At 35.1% G+C, this 23,137-nt stretch overlaps 2 protein-coding genes across 3 annotated transcripts; one reads left to right on the forward strand and one right to left on the reverse strand.

Moving 5' to 3' along the window:
• Positions 1-5,126: 5,126 nt before the first annotated feature.
• LOC108328773 (dehydration-responsive element-binding protein 2F) lies at positions 5,127-6,475 on the forward strand. The gene has a single exon (XM_017562661.2). The coding sequence runs from the start codon at positions 5,171-5,173 to the stop codon at positions 6,095-6,097; it is 927 nt and encodes a 308-aa protein (XP_017418150.1). The 5' UTR covers positions 5,127-5,170; the 3' UTR covers positions 6,098-6,475.
• A 2,138-nt stretch (positions 6,476-8,613) lies between these two features.
• Positions 8,614-20,905, reverse strand: LOC108329028 (uncharacterized). Of its 2 annotated transcripts, XM_017563006.2 has the most exons (15): positions 20,708-20,902; positions 20,502-20,606; positions 20,159-20,227; positions 19,807-19,896; positions 19,618-19,701; positions 18,889-19,053; positions 17,867-18,054; positions 12,228-12,300; positions 11,625-11,678; positions 11,154-11,411; positions 10,315-10,521; positions 10,043-10,146; positions 9,570-9,714; positions 9,118-9,252; positions 8,614-9,011 (listed from the first exon to the last, which is right to left on the reverse strand). In XM_017563006.2, the coding sequence occupies exons 1-15, from the start codon at positions 20,786-20,788 to the stop codon at positions 8,835-8,837; spliced, it is 1,935 nt and encodes a 644-aa protein (XP_017418495.1). In that variant the 5' UTR covers positions 20,789-20,902; the 3' UTR covers positions 8,614-8,834. The 2 variants fall into 2 exon arrangements, with proteins under 2 accessions (XP_017418495.1, XP_017418496.1); XM_017563007.2 differs by lacking the exon at positions 8,614-9,011 and having other exon boundaries at positions 9,131-9,260; positions 20,708-20,905.
• Positions 20,906-23,137: the final 2,232 nt, after the last annotated feature.

The following is a 23,137-nucleotide window of genomic DNA, read 5'->3' on the forward strand; positions in this document are numbered from 1 at the left end:
GTTAGCAGAACAGAGAAGGAATGACAATGCATAAAACATTGTAGGATTTTTCAAAAGAAAGAAGTGGACTGGCACTTCAGAACAGGGGTTGTGCATGTTAATGATACTTATTTCGGGTGGGATCGAGCTCAATGGTTTAATGTCTTATAGATTATGAAGGGTGTGAATTTTTGTCTTCATGCCACGGTTTGTCCTTGTTATTCATCCATTACGTTTGGAGATTATATACAATTCAAGCATTAACCACGCAGTAAATACAAAATCACCTATCTTCTTATCTCATATCTATATTTATAGATTTTGACGTAGGTTCTTGATTAGTAGTGATCTAATTAGAAATAATCACACTTCACCTTAACTTGTTCAGCATTAAAAATAATTTCTTTGTTGCATGACTGTTGGATCTGACTGCATGACCGTTCAGTCCAGTTATATGATCGTTCGGTTGTGAGTAGCTCGATTCGCTTTGTCTGACTAACAATTGGCCATCCAGTCTGTCTTTAATCTGACGGTCATATGGTACAATAACGGTAATGGTGAATGCAAAATCATAGAATTTAAAGAGAATTCAATGCCTTTAATGTTGGAGAATGGAAATCAATCATAGAAAGAACGTTTACCTGATTAGAATATTTTTTACCGAACAAGAATTTTTTGGTATTTGAGCATGAAAGAAAGATGGTGTGAATCAATGTCGTGATATAATGTCAAATTTGGGAGAAGGCTTCTTAGAGAATCATCAACACGAGTGCACTGTGATAGGTATTGCAGACCTATATGAATGAACTTGGCTAAACTGTAAAATATTATATAACATTCACTAAATTTCCTCTAAAGAGAGGACCCAAACAACATACAACTTTATGGTTATTAGAGAGAACCAGACTCTCCCTCCTTAACCTTCACAAGTTACAAAATAAAGATAGAAACTAATAAAAGGGGACATCTTAGTAGAAGTCCTGTAGTTAGTATTAAACCATAATTCTTTCCAAGACAACCAGTGGGGCCACTTCCTAGGATATGTATCAGTCATGCAACGTAAATAAGTCTTTAGGCATCAATTAACCACCTTTGTTTGGCCATCGGATTAAGGATGATATGTAGTGCTGAACCTGAGTTTTGTACCAGTCTGTTTTAACAATGCTTTCCAAAAATTGCTTAAGAAAATATTCTATCAAAGAAAATTATAGAGGGAAACCCATGAAATCTTATTATTTCTTTAATGAACAATTGAGTGACTTCTGCTACTGTAAAGGGGTGAGCAAGTGTTAAAAAGTGAGCATACTTTGTGAGTCTATCCACCACCACGAGGATTGTGTCTTTCCTTTGGACTTTAGGCAGGCCCCAATGAAATTCATAGAGATGTCAAACCAAACTTGAGTGGGAATGGGCAGAGGTTGTAATAAGCCTACTGGAGCAGGTGTTTCAGCTTTGTTCCCTTGACAAACTTCACACTGTTGGACCCACTCTTTAATATCTTTTTTCATACCTTCCCAATAAAGGATCCTCACTATCCTTTTAAATGTTCGAAAAATACTAAAACTATCCTAATTCTATATGCTTAAGAACTAAAATGAACTAAAATAGACTTTTTTTAAGACTAGAAAAAGAGTGCAAAATTGGAGAGTTATCACTAAGCCCAATCAAGACTTCTAAAGAATTTTGAAGCATTGTTGGTTGGAATCGTTGAACAACCGCCTCTTTGAAAGCCTATGTGGGATTCGGATAGCAAGTGTCCCACCATTGGAACCAATTCAAGGCTTTTCCTTCCAAAGCCACCATAACAACCCTCATCCTCTCCTCCTCATTGACTTCTTTCAACCGGAAATATCTCTTCAACCGGTTAGTCCAGCCATAAGCATCTTCTCCTGCAGAAACAGGAATATCTAGCTTCCTCCATTTTTCCCCAATCACTCTTGAACGTCCACTTGCATTCCCTTCGTCATTACTGTCTTCCTTAGGAACAAAAACATTATCCGTTGTTTGTTTATCAGAGGATGTGAAACGTTCCACCAACCCTATCAGCCTGTAATCATTTCCTCCAATATTTATGGTCTTTTGATCATATGATAACATTGTAATACACACAACATATCAAGTCACTATCAATCTTAAAAAATAATTAGTCTCTATTTTCTCTTTTCCCTCAATCTATACCTATAGCTCCATAATTTCAATAGTGTGCCAAATGTCATAATGCCTCAACGTACAGATTTAAGGGATAAAGTTGTAAAGTAGATGATACTGTTAATGGTTGTGGAGCAGATATCAAGTGATAGGGATGGTTATCACAATAAAACCATTGAGCATGCAGCCAAAAAGCATGATTTCTCGAGCTCTTAGTGCAGATTTGGTGATGATTTCTCAGCAGGTAAGCAGACAGAAACAATCTGTGTGTAATGATGGAGTTCAATTTCATTGTAAACATACCTGCCTGTTGATGGTTCATATAAGGTACCTCTCCTCAAATTAATGCAGAGAGGTACTCTTTATGCCCATACTATGCATATTCTCAAGTTAATTCAGAATATATTGAAGCAAAAAAAAGACTTCTTTGCGCACAAAAGGAATTAAATTTCTTCATTTTAAGGATATTGGGCACGAAAACACTTAATGTGACTTTCTAAAGTTCATAGAAAAGAACATAGTCTTCCAGAAAAGAGCAATAGGAGTATGTTCCTGCCTAAAATAAGGGAAATACTCAATTACCAGTGGTTGAAGACAATAAAGAATATCATGTAGCTGAGCATGGAAAACATTCACTTTGCAACAAGTCAGCCACTGGCTCTTACTTCATGTGCCAATTCATCATTTCAAGAAAATATCAGAAAAATGTAAATAATGGGATAGTAGAAGTTTTAGGTGGAGAAGAATGGAAACCTGCTAAACTTGAAGCTCAACTAGCATGAGAAGTTGAAGAAAACCAAGTGTAATCTTAACATGAAGATGACCACTATAACTTTTCAAATGAAAAAGCAAATCTTCTTCGGGTTTATCAAAGCCATAGAGAATATATATAGAAAGAAACACTAGAAGAACAGTATACTGTTTTTCAAATAAAGGATCCTGCTTGTGCACACAATACTGAGCAGGAAGAAATTTTGTAAATAAAAACATGAGAAGTCTGTTATATCAAGGTATGCCTATGGATCCAGAACAACAGTAACTTCCTAATTTCTTTACTTTTTCACTGCGCGTGATTACTGTGATTAATAAGGTGTCAGAACTTTATTTTCTTGCACAACTCTATAGGAGAAAATTGAAATTATTGATTATTTTTTATGCAATTCCCAAAGATGAGCTTGCTTCATATTTTGTTGGTATAGTTATGGCATCGTTATGATAATTACCGTTCATGGATATTTATTGACTTGCAAAAACCCCAAGCTATCCCTCAACCAGGACAAAATGCTATTTCTAAGACAACTGTGGAGGAAGAGTTCTGAGGGTATTAATTTCATCGTTCATCACATTTTACAAGTGATGTGATGTGATGTGACTTTAGAAGCACCTAACTGCGTTATGTTTCTATGTCATTGTTTAACAAGAATGATTTTCCATTGCTTCCATAACTCTTCATTTTTAGCTTATATACACAAGTTTTCAACAATTGCTAGATTTCACTCAGTAAGTGGGAGAGCAGAACTTTGATTTTGGCGACCCACAATTTCCTATGAAGCAAAATTTGATATTTGGTTCTCGTGTTTGAGAAGGATAATATATGCACACATCAAAATTGACAAGCAAAACTTCATCTTGGTAATTGTTATATTGTATAATAACGACGCCACTTTTAATTCAAAATATTGGATTTATGAGAAATTTTTATATAGTATTTAACTTTATTATTTTTATTTAATATTATTCCTGTTGGATGAATTATATTATATATACTCAATCCCAGATTTAGAGGGCACTTATTCAATTTGTGAACAGTTCAAAGATCTGTTGAAACCCAAAATAATATCTTGCAGTCTCTTGCTTATAGGGATTGGATTTTTCTGGCCTTTCCTGAAAAGAATTTTCTACATAATATTCATCAGTGTAAGCTTATATTATGATATTCTCTACAAGTCCTTTGTGTATGCCAGCTGTTCTCTCTGCCACAAGGATAACAATGTCATAAATGTTATATTGAAAGCATATAGACGTTATGACTCACATGAATATTTCCAGAATTGGCATGGTTATTTATCACTCATCAGCATGATATCATTAGGTATGATATGTGGAGATTTTAGGGGCATGAGAGGTAATTGACGATGAGATGCACAGAGAGAGGAAGCATGGGATAAAGGTGAGCAAAGTCTCGAGAATCAGGCTGTATATGGCAGGACAACATGTGAAATGTAGTTCGTGAATTGCAAATTGTTGAGGTGGGTCTTATTTAAAATCCTTCTCCTCAAGGACAGATTCAACACTATTATGTAGTTTATAGAAATAGAATCCAAAGAAGAGTGTCAGAGTTCATTCAACACAATCACTGTATCAGTAGGAAAAAGTCTTGCAAATATTATAGTCGCCACCTCAACAACATTCAATACCCCTTTTTTCTCTCTTTCATATTGTATCGGTTTCATCACTATCTTCAACCTATATATTATATATATTAAAGAAGGTTATTGTGGTCTCAAATAGGAGCTTTGTTGTGTACCAATCATGACAACTGGGTAGGTACGGAGCTACCAAACCCTTGGACGTATAGCATTGTCATTTTATAGTTCAAGGACATTCTCCTGCATAAGGCATGTCAACGTCGACGCGTACTACTATCACTCCAAACACTCTTCTATATATATATATACAAACCATTCAATTCAAAATCCTTGGATTTCAGCATTCCCCTTGTGGACTTTTAATTATCTTTCGTTTTCTAAAACAACAGAAATTTAGGTGTCATGTTTTTGTAGTAAACAAAGTTATAATTACTAGCACCACGTGTTAATACCATGCATGGCTACATAGACATCAACCTGTGGTGGCAGTGCCAAGGATGTAAGAGAGAAACATAAAAACCTAAAAGATTATCGTAAAAAAAGAAAGAAAAAGGGATTTGAAACAATCACTGAGTAGACAGTCAATAACGGTCACATGGGTTTTGCTACTTCTCCAAACGTGAAGACATTTATACCAACCTACACTCCTTGCTCCTACATATCCCGCGCCTTGCATGCAGTTCCAAGTATCATCAAGCAGTGATACTCAAAGCACCACTTTCCAGTTATCTAAGTTATTCAACTATCACAGTATTTTAACCATGGATACTTGCAAGAAGTCACCCCTGAAGCCATGGAAGAAAGGGCCAACTAGGGGGAAAGGTGGTCCACAAAATGCCTCGTGCGAGTACCGAGGTGTTAGGCAGAGAACTTGGGGCAAATGGGTTGCTGAGATAAGAGAGCCAAAGAAGAGAACCAGACTCTGGCTTGGTTCTTTTTCCACAGCTGAAGAAGCTGCCATGGCTTATGATGAGGCTGCAAGGAGACTCTATGGACCAGATGCATACCTTAATCTTCCCCATCTGCAGCCCAGGTCTACTTCACCTATTACACCAGGAAAGTTCAAATGGTTCCCTTCCAAGAACTTCATTTCGATGTTCCCTTCCTGTGGATTACTCAATTTAAGTGCTCAACCCAGTGTTCATTTTATCCATCAGAGGCTACAAGAGCTAAAGAAAAATTCAGTTGAGAGGCAGTCCCCAAATAGTTCATCCAATGATCCAGAGGCAGAAATTCAGAATGTAGTGGACAACACTAATCATGCAGAAAGTCCTCCAAAAGACTCTCAAACATCATCAGAGGAGGTTCCAGGAGATATTCAAGAGAAACCCCAGATAGACCTACATGAGTTTCTTCAACAGCTGGGAATACTTAAAGATGAAAAACAGTCAGCTGATAGCACAGAAAGTTCAACAGTTCCTGAAGCTGTGTTGAGATATGAAAATGACGAATTGGGAGTGTTTTCTGACACGAGTGTTAACTGGGAGGCTTTGATTGAGATGCATGGAATTGCTGGTATTCAGGAATTAGAATCCACCCAGCTTGAAGCATATGGCCCAAATGATGACCTTACTTTTTCAACTTCCATTTGGAACTTCTAAGTAACTTGTTTTTTCTGTTCAAGAAAAGAGAGTAGGTTAGATATGGGTACTTGGAATATCAGATTAAGCACTTTAGTCCTGTTTATGTCTGCAGAATTTGAATCTGCTGGCAGCATATAAGAGTAGGAAAGTAGCTAGATTAGTAGACTACCAGGTAGAAAAGAACTTTCATCATTCTGCAAGATGAGAAAGTGAGGATTTTTATTGCAGTTGCAGATGCAATAATCCGTAGCATCTTGTGCGAGTGTTATGGACTGCAGAATTAAAAAAGAAGCTCATCCATAGCCAACAATCTGAGACATCAAATTTGGAATGTCACGGATTTCTTTGAGAGAAGCTGTTAGGAATATGAGGCAGGTTCAAGATCTAATCTATTTTCTTTGCATTAATAAAATTGTGTTTTATCATATATCATTTGTTTGTGAAAAATAGTTTATGTCACAAGGTCCTTAATATCATATATCATTTATAGAGATCATAATGAATGAGGAAAAACAGTCTTTTATAATAGACTTGGGAAGAAATTTTGAAGCACAGGATTTACATAAAGTATTTCTAGGGAATTCAAACAAAAAAAAAAGTTGATTTACTTACACAATATCATGAACCATTTTACAACCATACTCAAACATCAATCACCAACAACTCTCTAATTGTTAAAATCATGGACAAGGTGCAACCCTCAACTTCTAATAAAACATACCAAGGCAATGTTGTGATTTTAAAATATATGGCTCAAGGAAGCAATTGATTAAGTTAAAGTAAAATATTACTAACCCTAATTAGAGGCTCAAGTACAATGTGGTTGTCATGGGTTAACTAGCGAATTGACCACAACCCTAAGTTTGATTTAAAAAGTACTTAATAAATTAAGATATTGGTTTCCTCGTCTAGATTTTTTTACCTTCACTAATGCAAAAATTACATTTAATTAGACATAATATATTACGATTTTAAAAAAAAAAATCTGATAGTGGTTTTGTAATTTTTGAAAAAATATAAACTAATTTGTAATTAAAATCATAGTTTATACTTTGACTACAAGAATACAGGCTACAATACACAATAGCTTATACTCTGTTAATCAGAATATAAGTTACATTCCCTTTAAAAAATTGTAACTTATACTTTAGTAGGTTACGGTTTTATAAAGTATAGGATATGTATTTTATATTCTGACTGTAAAAGTATAAACTACAATTTTAACAGAACCGTGGTTTATACATTTTCAAAAATTATAAAAATGTTACCGCACTTTTTTTATAATTACATTTTTTTAAGTCGCAACATATTATACATAGTTAAATACAATTTTTACATTAATGTTTCCACATTAAACTAGCTAGAAATTATTAAAGACAGAAATGTGGAAAGAAAAAATATATTTAGGTGGAGAAAATAATCGCAAGAATTAAATTAGTGGGACCTAAATAATTACAATTATATATGATGAGTTAGCACAAAATGACACATAATTTCTGCCTGGATCCCAATCTTTCAAAAGAACACTTTATATTTTTCTCTTTTATATTTGTCCCGTAGTTGACGGTGGATGGTGAGTGACAAAAGATGGTGGACCCTAAGATGTTAAGATATAGCTTGGAAATCATTTCGATAAAAATTGGAGTTTTCCAACACTGGTTTTTATATTATATGTTTCCATTGGGTCATGTTAAAGATTTCTAGGTAAGAACATCCATAATATAATTTTTAATTTTGTGTCAAAATGGATTGTACCGCTAAAAGTTACATTCCAATTATATAATCTAGAAGGATTTTTCTAAATTTTAAAAATTACATTCTGAAAACATAATTTGAAAATGCATTTTAGAAAGTTAAATCTGTAAATACATTCTGAAAAACTTAATCCAAAACCCATTCCAGGAAACCATATCTAGATTATTGTCACATAAACATTAAACAGATATTGGAAAACTCAATCCAAAGTACTTTTCCTTATTACATCGCGTGTATTTCTGAATGACAAATTTGATTGTATGTATATTCCTCTTTTGGAGTATCCCACGATTAATCCGGAATTAAAAATTACACCAAATGTAGAAGAAAAAGGAACTATTGCCTCTGCTTGCTACACACTGGCCAATTTATAAATAATTCCTGTTAATCAAAATATTGACCTTGCAAAACAAACTACTTGTCTTACCCCTCCCGCCAAAAGAACAAGGCCATGTCTCATTTATATAATACAATACAATAAGAATAACAGGAATTATAGTAACAAATAAAAATAATAAGACTAAAAATAACAATATTAATAATAATGATATAGTTATTATTCTTCTTCTTATTAGGTTTAGTAAAAGACCAAATTAGATTGTTATCCCATTTTATAATGTCTTCTAATATCTTTCGTGGTCTCTCCTTCCAATCTTCTTTGTGAGGCTAAAAACCATGCGATCTATTCTCCGGACAATAAAATTTTAGTAAAGTTTCTTTAAATAAAAAATATGAAAGGGTTATAAGGATAGACGAGGCTCAAACCTATACCAGCATGATTTTAAAAGAAATAATGCAGTTTCTTAATAAAAAAGAGTAATAACATTACTCCATTCCAAGAGTTTTTTTTCTCCTATTTCTCCTAGATGAATGGTTCCTCAACATAAACTATCAACGGCTTTCCTTTCCAAATACATTAGGAAATATTTTACTAACGTTCACGAATCCACCAAAATAAGCACGAGTGCAACGATAGATGTCTTAATCTTGAGAGTCTGGTCTACTCATTCTGGTACTCAGATGCACTCAGATATTCACCGTGCTCCTCAAAATACTCAATCAATCGCTTTAGAAATCCATCACCACTGACTGTCTCTGTGTCACAGACAAGACAGCATTGCCTTCTAGACCGTGTCACGGCTACATTCATTCGCCGGCGATCACTTAGAAAGCCAACCTGAAAGATATATTTCAAGTCTCTCTTATTCTTCATTTCATCTACCAAAATCTCCCACACAGAACCTATATGAAGAAAATGAAACTAGCAGACTTGTTAGAAATACCTCTTTTTTTGAATTTGATCGAACCATTGATATGATAATGGCTTCCTTCTCCCTTCCTTGGAAACCATCAACTGTTGAGATTTCAACATCCTTCAACCGGTCCTCCTTGTTTTTCAACATCTTGAGCAAAACAACCTGTCAAACTAGTTATAGAGAGTTACGAAATTTCATCCCCGTAAAAGTACTAAAATATGAAGCCTGTTGCAGAACATTTACAGCAAAGGTTTACATTGAAGGATTTGACTCCTTTAAAGTGAGAAGGTGAACTTTAGAGAATAAAGTACACTCACTCATAATTGTTCATTAGAAAATCAATGGTTGAGAAATCATATATATGAAAAAATATTAAATAAATTACAATCTGAACCATTCATTTTCTAATAAACGGTTATTATTGTAAAGTGCATTCTTCAATTTAGAAGACTCAAATTCCACATAGAACAAGTTCATACCTGGGCAGCATATGGGGTAATAATTCCTATATCAGAAGGAAGCACCCCACTTTGCACTAGTCTCTTCGCATGAGCCACAGTAACTTCAGCTTCACCTTCATTAAAGGTGCTATCTTCTTCATCTTTCTTTTCTTCCATGTCACATCTGAATCTCATCAATATAAGCATTTCGATGACATTCTGTTTGAAAACTAACTCCTATGGATATTAAACAATCTACATTTGCTTCATACAAAATATAATTACTTCTTCCTCTTAGGCCTCTGCTAACAGGTTGGTTGAATGTTAATTTCTTGATTAGATAGAAGAAACCAGTATACTAATTACTGAATGCAGATTATCAAAACACAACCACTATAAACAAAATGATGGTATATAAATTTTCTTAAGAGAAAGCCATGACTTCATTCCACATGTCCCTCCTAATCAAGCAGTGAGAAGATAGAATTTCAACAAGGACATAATCCACATACCCAGCTGTGTCTACAAGAAGAAGGGTTGGTTCAGTTGAAGATGTCCGCTTCACACCGTCAAGATCATATAACATATGTGCACTAACACTTGCATGAGCCTTGATCTGTTAACACGTAATGACATGCAGGATGATCAAATAAATTGTTTACCCCCCTTCGCCTAACATAATATTATTTCAGTTCATGATTGATAAATTATGCTATGTAGTGGCATATAAAAGATAGCTTTAAACTGATGCAATAGGAAAACAGGCTTTAAAATGTAGGAGCACCTTACTGTTGTAAAGCTCTTTAGAAGACCAATCCATGATAAGTTCATGCATACGGTACTGCACAGTAAGCATTGATGTGATTTCATCTCCATACGTTTCTGCAAGTCGTTCAAAGAGAGTTCTGCCTAAGCCTTTCTTCTCAGCTTCAACACTTTGAATGGTTGGAGGAAGTTGAAGATGGTCCCCTGCAAGTATACATCTTGAACCCTAAAACAATGAACTCTTCATTTAATTCATTAGAATAAAAAAAACATCATGTAATGATCAGAAAGCTACATGTTTTAATACAGAATCAAACCCAGGTGTAGTATCAAGCATTTAGTTTGGCCAGTCCAGAGCAACTTCTCTTTTGTAAAAGACAGTACATTTTGGTATCCAACTACCCTTTAAAACTTTAAATTCAGTTCAATTTAATATTTGAGTCGGATCTTTTATACACCCTGCCGTATGGAGTCCAGAACACTAGGATATTGTACGAGAAATGAAGGACTATGTTAGAAAACATCATTTTTCCAATCATTATCCTCAAAATCAGTTCTCAGGATCATTAGAAGCACTTGTGCAACAAAAAATTAAAATATTTAGTTTTCAAAGTCTGGTTTCGGGAGATTTTATTGTATAAAAATTAACCAACCATGCTTTATTTTAACTATATTTGTCATGGAATATCACTTCTCTATTTTCCCTCCTCCCACCAACCATAATGGTGATAATATGAAGTGTTCAAAAACCAATAAAACATGGCTTGTGTATGTAATCAGAAGATAAAAAGAAGTCAGAAATCTAAATGGGTTAGCAGTGAATAAAATTGAATGTAGTGGGTATTCTTTAAACACTACCTTCAGCAGAGGTATCCAGCATGCTATCTCAAGTGCTTGAGCAGCTTCATCAATAATCACCAAATCAAATGAAGTGCTGTCTAGTTTCTTGGAGAAAGCCCCAATCAAAGTAGTTAATATTACATCTGCACTTTTAAGTACATCTGTTACAGCAAGCTGCTGCCTTTTACGTTCTTCTTTGGATAGAGTCCTAAGTTCCCTCTGTATATCCTTTCTTGTATTTCTGTCTTTGGTTTTCAGAAGTTTTCCATTCAATGCCTGAAAAAATAGGTTATATCATGTAAAAGGTAATATTGCTTAATCATATTTATATCTAATTAAGCTAACAGAAGTTAATGCTGAAATCAATGATATCATCTGAAGTATCAGTCCCGGAATCATCAGCTGGATGAATTAACAATGTTTATAAATGGTAATAAAATCACAATGAAAATTAAGATGCAGATCTGTAACTTTTGTTCTAAAACTCACCTTCATTTCTTTCCGAATGTCATTTGCAAGACCACTATTATCTCCTCGTAGTACCTAATATCAGAGAAATTCAATATGGAATGGGTAAAAACAATGACATAAAACATTGTATTTGAGAATGCCAAAGAATACTGCTTAACTTAATCCATCATTAATAGAAACCACAAGAGGAGGGCGAATAACAGAATATCAGAGCGATTTATCTGTCCAGAATCATTGGGTAAAAGTTTTTAAAGGGATGTGTAGTGAGGAATGTAATGTTCTTTGGCATTGTGATTTGGTTGAAGCGAATTTGGCAGTTATGAATAGAATAAAATGACAGAATTTAACCAGTTTTCCCCCTTCTCTTGTTGTGTTGGACAGAGTAGTTTACTTGGTAATTGGTCCATGATTCTTAGCGGGGGTTCCTACAATGGATCTCTAGAGAGAATGCAGACCTCTTTTCAGATTACTGCTTTGCCTATCTTTTAGAGAATATGCATACAACACTGACATAAGTTTGGACATTTTACTGATCCTATTGGGGAATAGTAATGAAAATATGGATAAAATAACTAATGCAGATATCAAATGTTAGCGTTTAAATAAGTTGTCAAAATGTACCTGAGCATCCAGCGCACTGTCCAGTACTTGAGGCAATAAGCGTGCAGGATGACCCACTCTCACCAGCTTAACTCTAGCAGAAAAATCACAGATCATGAATGTGTATTAAGTACCAACACATCATTTTACACATTTGAAGAAACCTCTCAAATTTAGAAGGAATAGAATTCTTTCTTATTATTTTAAGAGGTTATTAACCCCTATATAAATACATGAGTCTGCAGCATATTTTAGGAAATACGGACTGCTAATTCTAAGGGATAGATCCCTGTGATTACGGGATCAATCAAACATAAATGAACCTAATAAAGGCAGCACATAAATACAGCACATCAAATATAAAACTTCCTAAAATACACCATGCCAATCTCTATCACGTCAATCACGGTTTCTGGTTTCTGACACTCCCCCTCAAGCTGGTGAGTATGTGTTTTCCATTCCCAGCTTGGATATGATTCCTTCAAAGTTAATGCAGTTCAGCCCCTTTGTGAGTATGTCTGCAAGTTGGTTTTGGGTGGATACATATGGTGTGCAAATCATGCCACTGTCTAGTTTTTCCTTGATAAAGTGTCTATCAACTCCAATATGTTTAGTTCTATCATGCTGCACCGGGTTGTGGGCTATGCTAATTGCAGATTTATTGTCACAATATAAACTCATAGGTTCATCCCACTTTATCCTCAAGTCTTCTAATATAATCTTCAGCCATAGAAGTTCACACATTCCGTGAGCCATTGCTCGAAATTCTGCTTCAGCACTTGATCTAGCCACTACACTCTGTTTTTTACTCTTCCAAGTCACTAAGTTTCCACCAAGGAAGGTGCAATATCCTGTGGTTGATCTCCTATCTACCACTGACCCCGCATAGTCCGCATCTGTATAGGCTTCAAGACTTACACTCTTGTTTCGTTTAAACAAAATCCCTCTTCCGGAGGTTCCTTTCAAGTACTGGACAATTCTAAGGGCAGCTTGTAAATGTGCTTCCTTTGATTGGTGCATAAACTGCTGACTAGACTCACAGCAAACGCAATGTCTGGTCTAGTGTGAGATAAGTAAATAAGCCTGCCCACAAGTCTTTGATACCTTTCCTTGTCCACAGCAATATCCTCCTCTATACTTCCCAATTTTATATTTGGATCAACTGGGGTGCTTGCTGGTCTGCAGCCTGTCTTCCCTGTTTCTTTAAGCAAGTCACTAATATACTTTTGTTGAGATATGAAGATTCCTTTCTTGGAATGAGCCACTTCAATTCCTAAAAATATTTAAGCCTTCCTAGTGTCTTGATCTCAAATCCAGTGGCAAGACATTCGCTTAACACTTGTTGTTTCTTTTTATCGTCTCCACTTACTATAATGTTATCTACATATACTAAAAGAATTGTTACTCCTCCTGAAACTGAATGTTTGATAAATAATGTGTGATCCCCTTGGCTTTGTTTGTAGCCCAGACCTGTCATAACTTTGGTAAATCTTCCAAACCATGCTCTTGGGGATGGTTTCAGCCCATATAGAGCCTTTCTTAATTTGCAAACAGTTCCAGCAGCAACCTGTCCATTGTAACTAGGGGGCAACTCCATGTATATTTCTTCTTCAAGGTCTCCATGTAGAAAAGCATTCTTCACATCAAACTGCTGCAGATCCCAATCATTATTTGCTGCTAGTGACAATATTACTCTGACCGTGTTCATCTTAGCAACCGGGGCAAATGTCTCCAAGTAATCAACTCCATAGGTTTGAGTGAAGCCTTTGGCCACCAACCTTGCCTTGTAACGTTCGATGGTCCCATCCGCCCTATACTTTATTGCATATATCCACTTACACCCTACTGGTTTTTTTCCAGGAGGTAGGGTGACAAGTTCCCAGGTCCTATTTTTGTTTAACGCCTCCATTTCCACATCCATGGCATGTTTCCATTTCCTGTCAGACAATGCTTCAGATACAGAGGAAGGTGTGTGTGTGGAGTTGAGGTTAGTGAGAAAGGTTTTATGGGTAGGTGAGAATTTTTCAAAGGATAAGAAATTTGATAGTGGGTAAAGTGGTTGTTGGGTGCATGTTCTAGTTCCCTTTCTAAGGGCAATGGGTAGGTCAAGAGTTTGGTCCACCTGTGCTTCTAGATTTTCATAAACAAATTCATTAGAATCATTGGAATTTATAGAATTTGAAGGTGGTGTTACCTCATGCAGTGATGGTGGGTCGGATTCTTGGACATTGCCAGGTTCTAGAATGGCCTTTTCTCACCTTGAATATACCAGATTTTTCCCAAATTTTCCGCCGCCATCAGGTGCAGGCCTCGCTGGTTCAGGTGCAGGTTCAGTTCTTCCCTCAATTTCAGGAACAACAATGCCATTTGTCCCAATTTCAGGTCCAAATGTCATGTTTAGGAACATGAGAGTCTCATCTTCCTCTCTTACATTCTCCCCCTGAAGATGAGGTTGTTGGAAGTAGCTCTCTTGTTCGTTGAAGGTGACATCTCTTGACACAGAAATTTTTGGAAAGGGGTTGAAAACATTTGTACCCCTTTTGTGTGGTAGAGTACCCTAAGAAAACACATTTGACAGCCCTAGGATCCAATTTTCCCCTTTCATTACTATGAACATGTACAAAGGATACAAACCCAAATATTCTAGGTTGGAGTTTATTTGTAGGGTCTAAGTGTGGGTAGAATGAGGATAAAACTTCCATGGGACATTTTGAGTTTAAAACTTTAGTAGGTAACCTATTGATCAGATAGGTGGCAGTAAGAAGGGCTTCCCCCCAAAATCTCTTAGGAACATGATTTTGAAAAAGTAGAGCTCTAGTTTGGTCTAAAAGGTGACCATTTTTTCTTTCTGCAATCCCATTCTGTTGGGGTGTGTTCACACATGAGGACTCATGGATTATCCCTTCCTTCTGGCAAAAAGAGTTTAGGACAAGGTTAAAGTAGTCCTTGGCATTGTCGGACCTAATTCTTTTGATACTGACCCCAAATTGATTTTTAATCATTGAGACAAACTGGACAAACACAGAGCTAACTTCAGATTTTTGTTTCAATAAAAAAACCCAAGTCACCCGAGTACAATCATCAATGAATGTTAAAAACCATTTTGCACCTGAAATATTAGGAATATATGCAGGACCCCATACATCAGTGTGAATAAGGGAAAATGGGAAAGAACTCATCTTATTGCTAATGGGAAAAGGTACACGTTTGTGTTTCGCAAACTCACACACCTCACAATGGAGACTTTCCACATTTAAATTTTTAAACAAGGAAGGGAAAAGCAATTTTATAACTCGAAATGACGGATGTCCTAGCCAGTAATGATAAAGTTGAGCTTTCTCTTTGTTGGTCATGGTGGATTCAGAGATGAGACTCTTGTTGGGCAGATTAGGGTCCTCCATGTAATATAGGCCATTCCATTCTCTAGCATGTCCAATCGTCCTCCGTGAGTTCTTGTCCTGCAATATACAAGTGTTGCTATAAAAAACAACATTACATGAAAGATCTTTGGTGAGTTTTTGTATAGAAATCAGGTTGGTAGATAGTTTAGGGACATGAAGGACATTTTTTAAAGTCATGGATGGGCTTATTTGGACGTCTCCTTGTCCGGCTGCAGTTATGAGAGTTCCATCTGCTGTGGAAATTTTATTGTTGCTAGGACATGGGGAATATGTGGAGAAGTATTTGGGTAGGGGGGTCATATGGTCAGTGGCTCCAGAGTCTAATATCCAGTAATGTGTAAATGGTGTATCTGAAACATTGAGCCCAAACAAAAGTGGAAACTTACCAGAATATGTTAAGAAGCACGTACCTGTGGGCTTCTCCAGTTTACTAAGGATGGATCTTACTCGTTCTATCTCTTCATGATTCAACTGGACAGCTTCTTCACCTTGTGCATTAGCAATGTATGCTTGCCCTTGCCCTCCTTTTTTCTGTGGACCTCCTTTCGGTCCCCATTCTCGGCTTGGGTTTTTCGGCCCTCATTCTCGGCTTGGGGTTTTCCCATCTTCTCCTCTCGAACCCCATTCTCTACTTGAGGTCTTTCCATCTTTCAGCTCCCATTCTCGGCTTGGGGGCTTTCCATGTAATTTCCAGCACTTTTCCCTTGTGTGGCGCGGCTTGTTACAATGGGTACACCAAATCTCCTCATGTTTTTTCTCCATACTGGGAACCCAGTTTTTTCCCTGGTTGGCAACCATGATTGTTCCTCCTTCAGCTATCATTGCAGAGCTTTCGGTGGTTGAGGTCTCCAGCATCAGCCCTCTTCTGCTTTCTTCACTCCGGATAATGGCTACCACTTCATTAAGCCCTGGGACTTTCTCTTTTCCCAGAATTTGAATTCGGACCTGGTCATACTTAGGATTTAGGCCTACCAAAAAATCATAGACCCTATCTTGTTCAATATACTCTTTTAGAATTGCTGAGTCCTCTGAACACTTTGCTTTTATAACTCGATAGTGATCCAATTCCATCCATAGAGACTTGAGTTGATTGGCATATTCTGTAATGGATTTGTTTCCCTGTTTGGCAGCCACGGTTTTCACTTTTACATCATAAATTTGGGCAACATCCTTGGCCTTAGAGTAAGTTTGTTCAACTGCCTCCCAAATTTCCTTTGTTGATTTCAGAAACATGCAGGTATCACTGATTTCTGGAGCCATTGAATTCCACAACCACGCCATGATCATGGAGTCTTCTTCATCCCATGATTTGAATTTGGGATTAGTCTCATCAGGTGCATCACCCGTTAGGTGACTGATCTTCCCTTTCCCTTTCAAGATGGTCTTAATGATTTGAGACCATTTAAGGTAGTTCTTTCCATTTAACCGATAAGCAGAATGAACATTCTGCAGTTCTCCAGCAGTCTGGGGTCTGTCCCCCGTCTCCAGATTCATGACTTCAGCCATACCCAGGTGCGATCAAGGTAGAGAGGGTTGTACTGCAATGAAGGCTTGTAACAAGGCCTAAAGGTGGCATAGCAACGAAGGCTGCAATTTAGGTTAAAGGTTGCGCAGCAATGAAGGCTGCGGTTAACGGCACGGTCAGAGACTCCCAAGGATCGGGAGCTCTGATACCATCTCAAATTTAGAAGGAATAGAATTCTTTCTTATTATTTTAAGAGGTTATTAACCCCTATATAAATACATGAGTCTGCAGCATATTTTAGGAAATATGGACCGCTAATTCTAAGGGATAGATCCATGTGATTACGGGATCAATCAAACATAAATGAACCTAATAAAGGAAGCACATAAATACAGCACGTCAAATATAAAACTTCCTAAAATACACCATGCCAATCTCTATCACGTCAATCACGATTTCTAACAAAACCAAACCATGCAGAAAGAACACATGTCACCACAGAATCGGGAAAAAGGACAAAAAATAAATAAGAACAGAAGCACAACAAAATGTATCCAAATTTATAAACTTTACAAGACATTATTACTTTCTCAAAGGGGGGAATTTTGAAGAGGATATTTCTTTTTCTTCTAAAATTACTGGTTTTGTGGAGAAATGTTCCACAATAGAAGACATTGTTTATCTATATTGTCAGATGTTAAGGTTACTATATTAGTCACATCACACCAATCCAAGTAAAACCACTTAAGGCAGTTAAATATTTCAGGGCCAAACAGATAATAAGATAAGCATACCTATGTGGAACGAGCCGCTCTACAATGTTGTCAACAGCAATATTTGAGGCTGCACAAGCAAGAATCTTAGATCCACGTTTTACTTCTTGTAATATAATTTCTACAACTGTTGTAGTTTTTCCCGTTCCAGGTGGTCCATGCAACAAGAACGCATTCTTTGACGACAGAGCTTTCAAAACTGCTTCTTTCTTTCAAGATAAAGACATAAATACATAACAGATATATTCTGCATCTATTAGTTGATATCCTAAATAACAAGAAAAGCTTCACCCCACTAGGTGAGGTATATTGATATACTAAAATCAATAATAAGGAACCACAACGAAAGCTCTGCCACTTAAATTATAATAGAGCATGTCCTAGAAATCTAAATATTCCAGCTTATTTATATGGTGGTAATTAATAATATTCATCTAACTTCAGCTTAATATTGTGATGCTCTTTTAGCTATGATTAGACACAAATAGAACTCTACGGTTGCATTCTTATAACTCATGAGATCTTTATTGTAGGATTTAAAGCAATCCAGTTAAGTAGTTAAAAATAATAAGGAAATTAAAAACTTCAGAAGGGTGCTAAAATGCAAAAAATAATATTTTTAGAGATCATGACTTTAGAATGCTTTAAGAAAAAATATCTAAAATTGTTGAGCCCTCAAGTGATTAATGAGGTAAATATCTGTAGTGTAAGCATTCAACACTTTCTGAATGTTATTAAAAAATATAGTTCTTTATTTTCTAAATTCAAAAAAAAATTTGCTGGAGCCTCGATCACAATTCTTGTATCCCCTAAAGTAAAGGACCTATTGACAGCAATAAGAATAAAATAGTGTAACAAACACTGAAATATGTTTTTTGTACCCAAAAAGTTATAGAAATATCCATGTTAATTATAAAGGAAAAAGCAACCTTAGATGAAATGATACATTGAATGAAAATCACCTACCGAAGGTATAAAACTATTTCGTAAAGATTATAAGAAATGAAAAGTAAAGTGGTCGGGCAAGAAACTAGGTTGCACACCTGAGACTGATCAAGATTTCTATTATAGGGAGTAAAGGATATATCCTTCTTGGACACTGCAGGTTGCCTCTCCCCAAACAAGACAGGAATCAGATCAGAGGCAGGACCCCTGTGCACTCCTTTGCTCAACTGTATCAATGCATCTTTCATCCTGCGATATGTCACCTACATGAGCAATAGATATTTACAGCACATAAAAACCTAGGAACCAAAAAAAAAAAAAAAACAGTAAAATATGTTTTGCATCACTATAAAATTATGTAAAACTAAATGTGTCCTCCAAAAGAACTATGCATCATTTGTTGGTTCCTCTAAAAGTTAAACATATTTTTTAGGTTCTTACTTAGTAATAAGGACAGATGAAATGGTCTTGACAAAGTGTAGTTATACTTCTAACCAAAATCACTTTTAATTGTAAAATTCACCCGTTAAAATCTTCATCATATCGGTTTCCATTTATCTTTACTAACAAGGACCTAAAAAATGTTTAAATTTTAAAGAGAGAAAAATAAAAAAATTTGGGAAAAGTATTTAATATATTTCAAAAAATTTATAGGGATACAAAACAAATTTTACCCAAATAAAGATAAAGATGCCTAGAAACATGTTAACATTGTGTAAAAAGAAAACAGCTAACTGAGCAAAGGGAGAGCAACAGCTGCATATTAGGGTCCTCACCATTTCTGTATTTTATGCAAATCTATAATTATTTATAATCGAACTGCATACCTCATTTGCTACTTTTTCCAGCCTTAGGGGACTGTTCAAACCGTCTTCCGGTATATCATCAAAAGCAACAGTTATTGACGAGTCCTGTTAGTAATTGTATCAAAACAGAGTAATATATCCAAATGTGGGACCATCTTAACCAACATCGTGTACATTTTTTTCTTTTCACTAATTGAATCAATTGGATACCTTTAATCTGTAAACAACACCTTGTCCAAGAGCAGGAGAACCTAAATCAGCCTTGTTAAGTTTTAAAACAACAACATCATGAGTACCAAACTGCGAAAAAGAAAACCACATTAACTCATGAAGGTAATACAATGTAAATTGAAAAAAAAAAACAAAAATCATATGTGATACAAGATGTTTCGGGCAAGTAACTTTTACTGGGAATAAAACAAGGAAGAGGGATAGAAATGCATAAAACACAATAAAAGTAGGCTCATTCACACAAGAAAGTAATAAAAAGCACAAATTTAAATTTGAACAAACCCGCATAAACAATTTGATAGTGAACAGATAATAGAAAGGAAACATTTACCTTATGTGCAGGAAGAACATCTCCTTTTGTAGACTGGAACTCGATCAGAGACTTCCCCATAAGCCCTGTCTATTTTCGGAATAAACAAGGGAACACAAAAACATAAATATTTTATGAATAGAAATCAACTCCACTTACTACTTAAACACACATGAAAACAAGAAAAATCAATTGTAAACTTAGATAGTTCCATTTCCTTGATACTCCAGAAATCTCAACAGAAATGAAACAAGATAAACATAACAAATTGCACTTCCTCAAATATGTTTGCGAAATCCAAGAAACTACACTTAGTTCAGAAAAAAATATGGACTTCTAGAGAAAAAGTGGAAGAAGAGGTAACCTGGACATCGATGCACTTCAAGTTAAGGATTGTGGAACCCCTCTTTTGAGCGGTGTCCAAATTCCTGGACGCGCCGGTAGCAATTGAGCTTGAAATCTCAGCTTCCTAAGCCAAAGATAAAATAATTTGAAGTTATGATCGGTTTGATGGTTGTAATCCGAAAACATTAAGCTATTGCAATGATAATAGAACAGAATAGAGGGAACCTTTTCCAAATCAAGAAGAGGAGCGGTAACAGAGATGAATTGCTGCAATGATAAAGGCTTCTTACTCCCCGCAGTTGCCATGATCACTCTCACTCGCCGCTGCACCCGGAAGTTACTGTATTGTGGTTAGCATTCACAATACCTTACGCATCCAATTTTCATATTAACATTTGCTAATATCTTAATTGGGTGGAATATTTGGAAGAAGAAAAAATTGAAAATACCATATATAAAAATAGATTGTTTTAACGTGAAGTTATTTTCCCTACTTCCCTTCTTTTAATTTGGATTTTCCGTTTATTAATTTTCCTTTTACCCTTATAAATTAAATCAGAAGAGTTTTTTCCCTATTATCAACTCCAAATTCCATACCCACAATAATAATAAAGATATAAGGTTTGGAGGCAACTCATTCAGGACAATCAATTACATCTGCTTGCAACTAACAATGATCCTGCTATATTTTTTTTCTGAGTACCTTTTATAAAAAATTTGCTACACTACATTTATAAAACTATCAAATAATAAATTATAAAACAGTAAAATAGATCTTAAAATTTGTTTAAGAAACTTATTACCTTATTAAAACAGGATTGAATCATTTTTTTCATAAATAATTTCAAAAGAGAAAAATAAGAAAATAAAATAATTTATTTCAAATAAAATAATTTTAGTTTATATAAAAATTAATTTTCTAAAAAAATTTCTGATTTAATTAACTCTTTCCAATTGTTAATTTTAGTTTACAAATAAATTAATTTTAACTTATACAAAATTTTAGCTTATATATATATATATATATAACAAAAAAAATTATAGAAAAAAAAATTATAATAAGAGTTTCATAGGTTATTTTAAATAGTAAGTCTTTTTAAATAATAAATTTTTTTAATAAATATTTCAAATTCGAAATTGTTTTAACAATATATAATTTGTCTAGTAAAAAGAGAAAACTTAGTAATTTAATTTCATTCCTTAAAGTTGACTTTAATATTTTGTTAGGATGTGATCACATTTAAAGTATTTATTTAGTAATTTTATCTTGAAAATTTTTCACATTGAGATAATGTGGTCCATTTTTATCAGTATCATTTTACATATGGATTTTGAAAACAAATCCAAAAGTCATAATTAGATTTAAGTTTCATCTCTGACTTTATAGTAGACAAAAACAAAGATCTTGAATTTATAATCTTGGATCTATAGAAAGAGATCTCACTGAAATTATGTTAGAAAAAAAAGGTTAGAGAGGGAAAAAATGTGTGTTTTGCACTCTTTCACATCCTTATAATGAGACAATTTTGTGCATGCATCACTCTCAATGTGACAATGACAACAATAGTCATGGTGGGTTGCTCGTAATGGATTATGATGATGTATCTGTATAGGTCAAATAATGTTGTAGTGAACATAAGAGACTCGATTGGTTTTGCATGGTATATAAGGAGTTTTGCATACATCATATATGGACATGTCTTGCTAGAACTTATTTGTTTCATTTTATGCAATGCAAGATATTTGTAGACATGAGTATGATGTTATTGGATATGTCATACTTAGAATTCTTTAATAACCTTAGGTTAGGTGAATAGAGGTGGCAAAATGGGTCAACCTATCCCACAGTTAGTCCACCAAAAACAAGGTAGGATGGGTTGGCCCGTCGTAGGAGAACATATTGAATACTAACCTACTTGAACAAAAACTCTTTAATAACCTAACATTTGTATCACATCATGGTGCAAATAATGTTGTTTTTATTCATTGGTCAATGATTAATATTGTAACAAGCGTGGAAATGCAAAAATTCTCCGAAGATTAGTTTGAGAGATTTTAATCCCACTTATGCCAAGTATCATCCATGTGCTATAGATATGTGGTAGGTCAGGCAATATATATTCTTAAAGCTATGGAATTCTGGCTTGATAGTTTGAATGCAATCAATTGAAGGTCGTATGAGGAGCATCACACTAAAAAACCACTTGAGTGAACTTCATGCTCTCTATGTACATCCACTTAGGAACTTACAAACATTTTCATTTGTCAAAATGTGTGTTGCACCAACACAAGTACATGCAAATGATCCATTAACCCCTATTTGGATTGGAAAAGGGAGTGACAATCCACTTTGATGACCACTTGATTATAGACCTCATGTTACACATTACTGCAACACATTGGGCGGTATCATTTTGTATCATATACTTATCTTGTCTAAGTGTTAGAGAAAGGTGATCTCAACATGATACTCCATCGTCAATGTTAAAGTCTAAATATGCAAGAGAAACCATTATTATGACACAAACATCATTGTGTGGTTAGTTACAATTTTTTAACAAATTTAATTGTATTGAATTTATTTCTAACAACTTGTTGTAGCATTATATGGTATATGTAAACAAATTGTGACCACATTTCAAAGAATGATTGCTT

The sequence above is a fragment of the Vigna angularis genome, chromosome 2 (genome assembly GCF_016808095.1).
Source record: "Vigna angularis cultivar LongXiaoDou No.4 chromosome 2, ASM1680809v1, whole genome shotgun sequence".
Lineage (NCBI taxonomy): Eukaryota > Viridiplantae > Streptophyta > Magnoliopsida > Fabales > Fabaceae > Vigna > Vigna angularis.

Bases quoted from the DNA above. Each gene is read 5' to 3' on its own strand.
- LOC108328773 (XM_017562661.2), top strand. From the start codon at position 5,171: ATGCAGTTCCAAGTATCATCAAGCAGTGATACTCAAAGCACCACTTTC.
- LOC108329028 (XM_017563006.2), bottom strand. From the start codon at position 20,788: ATGGCAACTGCGGGGAGTAAGAAGCCTTTATCATTGCAGCAATTCATC. The intron at 19,702-19,806 runs GTATCCAATTGA...AATTACTAACAG, and splicing joins GTGTTGTTTACAGATTAAAG to GACTCGTCAATAACTGTTGC. The intron at 10,522-11,153 runs GTAGTGTTTAAA...TCATTGTTTTAG, and splicing joins GCTGGATACCTCTGCTGAAG to GGTTCAAGATGTATACTTGC.